At 38.1% G+C, this 6,867-nt stretch overlaps 1 protein-coding gene across 1 annotated transcript; it reads right to left on the bottom strand.

Annotated features, from left to right (window-relative positions):
- Positions 1 to 4,347: 4,347 nt before the first annotated feature.
- Positions 4,348 to 6,514, bottom strand: LOC118415168 (plasminogen-like). The gene is made up of 2 exons (XM_035819551.1): positions 6,021 to 6,514; positions 4,348 to 4,790 (listed from the first exon to the last, which is right to left on the bottom strand). The coding sequence occupies exons 1-2, from the start codon at positions 6,247 to 6,249 to the stop codon at positions 4,540 to 4,542; spliced, it is 480 nt and encodes a 159-aa protein (XP_035675444.1). The 5' UTR covers positions 6,250 to 6,514; the 3' UTR covers positions 4,348 to 4,539.
- Positions 6,515 to 6,867: the final 353 nt, after the last annotated feature.

Below are 6,867 nucleotides of genomic sequence, written 5' to 3'. Positions count from 1 at the left end.
GAGGGGCAACGATACCGCCTTGTTTAATCAATTCTGGTAGAAGAACATAATTGTGTCAATTCAACAAACAATCGATGTCTCCGCACACTATGTTAACTTTAAGGAACACTTAGTGGTCACTTTAGCGATGCGCATGCCTTATTGTATTTTGATTTATGAAAAGGAGAAAGTCACCTATCTTTTATATTTTCTTTCTTGTTGTTTCCACCTCCTTAAAATTGGTCGAAGTGTTTGGGATCTAAGTCTGTGTATGTCGATTAGTTTCCAGGCCCTGCCTGCCTTGAGAGAGTAGTCAGCCCCCCCCCTTAATATATAATCACCAATTGTATTCCTATTGTAAAAAAAGTCACCCTGATTCTCTGTCCATGATGCTTACTTTTTGTTACCAAACCTTCTATCTGCATAACGTAATGTTCAGCAGTCCATCTGTTGACAAAGACTGGAGTAGGACAGTTAAAGTCTTGGGTTCAATTTTTTTTTGCGTTGAAAATTACAATTCAACATTGATTCAGATGGAATTCTACCAGGCCATGGACTTTTTTACAATGTCTTTCTTTCATCTTCACCTTGTTCGTGCATATATATATATATATATATATATATATATATATATATATATATATATATATATATATATATATATATATTGTAGACACCTTCAACAAATTTGTGGTAAAACTTTACTAAGCAGAGAGCTGAGCGAGTACCCCCAGCCGCTATGTATGTAGATATATGGCTCATGCTAACAAATTCGTTGTTAAGGTCCATGGAGATCTCGTCAAAGATGAACATGCCGAGTTTAGAACTGAGCGAACACCGATCCATCCCAGATGTGCCTTTATCCCAGAAGCAATTTTGGGATAGAAGACAAACTGGGATATAACATGACATGCGAAACCATCCTCCCACGCAGGGACATCCAACGGCAAAGCCGCCTGTCTTGATGTACCCTGCTTTCTCAACCGTCACTCTTAGTTCCTGTGGACGTTCCCCCCTCTAAAACCAGCTGTCAGCCAATCAGAGAATAGGCCTTTCAGTTTTCAAAAGGGGTCTGGCATATATAAGGGTTACCTCATTAATATTTATAAGCAGGGCGGTCAGGAACTAAGGGTGACGGTTGAGAAAGCAGGGTAAATTCAGACAGGCGGTTTCGCTGTTGGATGTCCCTGCGTAGGAGGATGGTGACATGGTAAAACAAATCATAATTCTCCACACTAACCTCTTATTGGGTTATGCTGCTAAACCATAAGCTAAAACTGCTTTATTGTTGTAACGGTACTACAGACTAGTGTAGACCAAATGACGTACATCTCATATGATTATAACGATCTTTATTGCATCTTCATCATCAAGCCCAATAGGAGTAAATCATATCGGTGTGTTCTTAACTAACTTAAGACAAAGACAAATGTGCACTGTGGTCCAACTGGATATACTGTTTTCGTGCTTTTTCCCAAATGTATGTATGTGTACATTACGTCATAAAGTTTTTCGATTATATCAATGTTTATTAACATACTTTGTAAAACGAACATGTAATATTTTGCTAAATAAGTTCATCTTTGACCTAACTATATACAATGTTAATTCATGTCAACTTAGGCATAGCATGGTCACTTGCCAGAACTGTACAATACATTAAAACTATTTTGTAAGAAGACACAAAATCGAAGAAAGTATTTTTTCAGTCTTTTTAAATTCTGTGAATGCACATGTTATTTTTTTTTTATCATATCTAGTATTTTAAAATGCATGTCAATGAGCCAAAATAAATGTCGTGTTTCCTTTTATCCCAATGTACTTTCAAAAACCTACCAACGCTAGCTTTTTTTGCTGTGGACACATTGTCTTTCTATGGCAGACTTTGTAGAATCGTTTTCCAACATACTCTTAAGATGTCTGTTCAACAGTTAGAGTCAAATGAATTCGTTGTACACAAAGCGTTTTGACGCTTTGTCTCCAACTGGTGTACCTGACAGACGAATCATTGGCTGTTGAAGCATTACCTGCCTACATAACTTTATACAATCGTATTCATGTGATGTTCTTTTTGACGCTTTGTCTCAAAGTGGAAATTCCTAACAGATGAAGCATTTGCTGTAGAATCATTCAAATCCACATGTGGTAACCGTGGGTTCTGACCAGCACTGTATATTACTAGTAGTACCCCACACGAAGTTATATTCAATGGTCTCCACAGGGTTACCGACCTGTTGGAATCGGAAAGTTGGTTAATCTCAAGTTCCATTGACAAAAATTCGATTTTTATCTGATACATTAAAGTCGTTATCAAGATATGAGGTGGTCAAGGACAGTTATGATTTTATAACTTGATGAAAGACATCAGATAACACCTTCAACGGTGAAGGAGGTTTTACTTTTACAAACTAAGGCATTATGTACTTGTTGATTGTTTGAAACGTCCTAACTGTTGTTAGAAGACCACGGAGCAACGTCATGTACATCAACACAAAGAAGATACTAGGGGTGATTATTACGTTCCTGGCCGTATCCGGAAAATTAGGTGCATAACTCAAATTTCGGCGGGCACATGTCAAAGCGTTCCGCTCATTACTTTCCAGTCGACGTCCACCTGAAAATCAGTGCATGTGTGGCGAGAAAACAAACTTTTGCGAAGAAGTTTTCCGTCTAAAACTTGTAATTCTGTAATGACCATATCATCAGCACATAACGTATTAAGACTAGAATTTTTTTGCACTGCCATAACATAATTCAGAATCTAATATTTTAAGGTCTGATCAATGCTACAGACCATATACTAAGATATGCGTTGTCGAGTTAGTTCGTGGACAGACACCACACGGACAAAAAAAAGTGACTCCAAAGTCTCTGTTTTATTGAGGTAAAGAATTGACCTACAGGTATGTTTGTTTTGTTTGTTTGAGTTAGTCTGAGTGTCAGCGTTGCCATGTTGATGCGAGCGTGGAAAAGTAAAAGTTTAGCAAGAAAAATTGCCTCCAGTATGCAATCTAAGTGGTAGAAAAGTTGAACATATGACTAAAAAAAGATTATCCCTCAAACACCCGAGTGGGGTCCATTTGGACCCCAGGCGTAATTTTGAAGTACCATTTGAACATTTTTTAACTGAAGAAAAATTCCTTCCGTGACTTTGTTAGCCAATATCTTCTTTACCTTCTCCTAAGTTTTTATGAAGATTGGTACAATAAAGTGGAAGCTATAAAGAAAGTCCGTGATCAGTCCGTCTGGGGTTCAAACGGACTCCAGCCCAAAAGTGCAGCTTTTAAAACAAAGTATAACTCCCTAACTACTTATCCTATCACCACCAAACTTTTAGGGGATGATGAACATGTAAAACTAAATCCTCCTAGAAACTTCTGTATCATCACCATATAATATGACGACATTGTGACGTCATTTAGCTTATAAGGGCGGCCATCTTGGATTTTAACTAATGATGTCATGAAATTATCATAAATTATAAATTTTGAATCATGAAAAAAGCATTGAACTTCATAGAATTTTATTGCTGTAAGAAAACAAGCATGTTTTACCAAGAAAACCTTGTATAAATCGAAATTGGATTTTTTTTTGCAAAAATATGCCAGAATTCCGTTGCCATGCCAACCCCAAATAATGATAAATTTCTTTTTTGCCCCAAAATATTTGCTAACAATATGTTGTGTTATATCACCAAGTTTCATAGCTTTAGCACCAGCCGTTCATGAGTTACGCGACATAATAGTTACTGAGGGCCTCAAAAGTCCCCTCTCTGGTCAGAATAGGTTTAGTGCAAAACATGGTCCTTCTGATCTTTTGCATACATTATGATAATGAGGTGGAATCAGCAACACCTTAACATGTCAAAATATTCCTCTTACATTGACGAAGCAATGTATGTACAATGATCACCGATAGGAATTGGAACTGAGACTTTATGAACAAAAGATTTTGGGGCCCGTTTGGACCACACTCTGTCATTTTAGTCACAAAAAAAGGTCGAGTGCTTGAGGGTTATGATATAACGAACATTAGATTTTTAATTTTTGTTCTTTCACATATGCGTCTTCCAGTTTGGAATTGTCTTTTGCATTTAAAGGAATTAAGCATCCGTTTTCGCTCTCTCTATATATATGTGTTTTTCAGTTTACTGTACGGCAAATATTTGTTTCCTTCACAGTTGCTTATGTACGATAGAAAAATATTTAGCGCGATGGTGTCATCCATATGACGGTATCAAAATGGCCTAATAAAATCATTAATGATAAAACGATAGCACATATCTTAAGAGTTACTGCAGCTACAACATCTACTGGAAAGATACAAGAATTGCAAATTTCAAAAGCATATTTAAAAGCGATGTAGTCATGCGTCTTACGGAGGATTTTAATTGATAAATATGCATGAGAAGATCGAAATGTTGAGAAGTAGGTATGTACAGATGAAAGGAGACTATAAGACAAAAGCTAAGGTTACAAAATCAGACATTACCACAGGTTGCTAGTCTCTACCAGACTCCTGGACGCTTGAATTCTTCAGCGATCCGGAGTCTGGTAGATACTAACAGGTTGGTACGTCACAAAACTCCCATCTCGACAAGATATCTATGGTGTAGCACCAGACTCTCTGTGAGCCGTCAGGATTCCGGCAGTAGTTCCCATCCAGTCCGGATGATGGTTTATTAGCAGGCGTGTTGTCGTGTCCATGAGGAAACTGAAAGTCCCAGCGTTGACAATGCCTGCCTGTTTCGGTCACAGAGACTATTCCTCGGTAGGACGCTCCATTTCCCTCCTGACAATCTCCATGTTGATCTAAGTTAAAAGCACAGTATTAACACACACTGTCTTGATTTCCAACTGTTTTGGGAAGGGCATGGTTATGAATGCTGACGCGGAGTTATGGCGGAAGGCTTTTCTTGCGGGGCACAAGAGCTGACAATGCAGTGGTAACTCATGTACTACTGTCTGGGGATTGCGTTCTATCGTCTCGAATTGCAGACTCGTTCTTAACCCTATCTCGAAGGGGGGGGGGGGTTAAAATTGCCTGCGCCAAATTTGACGTCGTACAACTGCCGAACAACGTGTGCTTGGACTACGGAACTTAATGCTTTTTCTTACAATGTTGTTGGCAACATGTCTACGAAAAAAAAATGAGTTTTTCTTTCTTCGTGTTGCCATTGCAACGGATGTCTGACAGGCATATTTTATAAAATTTTCAGTTGAAATTATGAAATTACATTATTTCATTGCTAGACCACACTTGTTTATATATATCATTAACATCCTCTGTAAGTTTAAGTTCCATTTATAAATGAATATTCATAACTTAATTTGACTGGGTCAAAATCAAAGATGACATTAGCAACGGTAAATACATGTTAATTTTACTCGAATTCCGTCAAAATATTTTATTTCTTTTACAAAACACATTAAATTAAACCTCTTTAGTCCATCCCTGTTGGGTTTGGGGTCATATGTTTAAAAAAGTATTTTAGGAAATGCAAGCTTGTCGATCCAAGTTGACAGACAAATGGCGTCATGTTTTGACGTCATATAGACGTCAGTGACGTCGTCATTGGCAACAAAAGACTTGGCACACTAAAGTACCAATAAGATACCTTTCATAGTGAAAATTTTGGTTAATACCTTTCAGTATAGCGGAAATTCCTTTTGAGACGGTTTTAGCCCATATTATGACATTATGACGTCATAAGTACGTCAAATCACGTCATAACGATACCAAAATTACAGAAAAAACACTTTACCAGGACATTATCCCCTCCAAATTTAGTAATCGTAACCCAAGCCGTTTTGACATTACAAACAAGCAAAATGAACTTTTTGCATTTGTTCTAAGATTGAAGGCTTTTACCTCCATTGCTTACTATTTGTCCGATAAGTCCTGCTCACATACATCGCAACGATACACCGATCGTAGTATTGGACATTTAAAACATTGGAATATGGAGAAGCAGATGTAGCAATTGAAACAGATTAGCGGAGATCACAACAAAGAACTATAGTTGCATAATCAGACCTTACCACATATCTGTACGTCACAGTACTCCCATCTCGTTAATGGATCAATGGTGTAACACCAGACTCTGTGTTCGCCGTCAGGATTCCGGCAGTAGTTCCCATCCAGTCCGGATGATGGTTTATTAGCAGGTGTGTTGACGTGGCTATGAGGTACCTGAAAGTCCCATCGTTGACACGGCTTGCCTGTTTCGGTCCTCGGAGACTGTTCCTCGGTAGGACGCTCCATTGTCATCCTGGCAATCTCCTCCCTGTCCTTGTTGACCTAATTTAAAAACACAGTATTAACACACACTGTCTTGATTGTCAACTGAGGTATAAGCAAGTTTGGGTAGGACATGGTTTGAAATCAGACGTGGTGTTAAGGCGCATGGCTTTTCTGCAGCACACAAGCTGAATGGTACTGCCACGGCAGTTGTAACTTATGTGCGTTCTATCGTTTCAAAGTGTTGACTTGATCTTGCATTTGCCCGCCACCCCCCACTCTTCGTAGTTCAAAACGTCTTGCTGTACGATCACCGAATTTGCAGGGGATGATACGTTCATCAATTTTTATGACTCCTAAAACTTTCTATCATTGTTACGTAATATGACGTAGTTATGACGTCATTAATTTGGGGGGCTTTAACTGCCAATCCCCATGAAACCTAAATATTTCACACGAAAAACAGTGAAGGTTTCTTATCAAAATCAAAGTGTTATGAGACTTCTGCTGTCAAAAGCCGACGCAATGACGTTAAAAATGACGTCATAAAAATAATGTTATTTGTAGTTTTGTTATCAACCTTAAATGTTTTAACTTTTTTCAAAGTATAACCCTAAAATCCTATATAAACGAATCAAAAACGTTCTC

The sequence above is a fragment of the Branchiostoma floridae genome, chromosome 5, assembly GCF_000003815.2.
Source record: "Branchiostoma floridae strain S238N-H82 chromosome 5, Bfl_VNyyK, whole genome shotgun sequence".
In the NCBI taxonomy this organism is placed as follows: Eukaryota; Metazoa; Chordata; class Leptocardii; order Amphioxiformes; family Branchiostomatidae; genus Branchiostoma; species Branchiostoma floridae.
The sequence above is the reverse complement of the archived record's forward strand: the minus strand, read 5'-3'. Positions and strand labels throughout refer to the sequence as shown.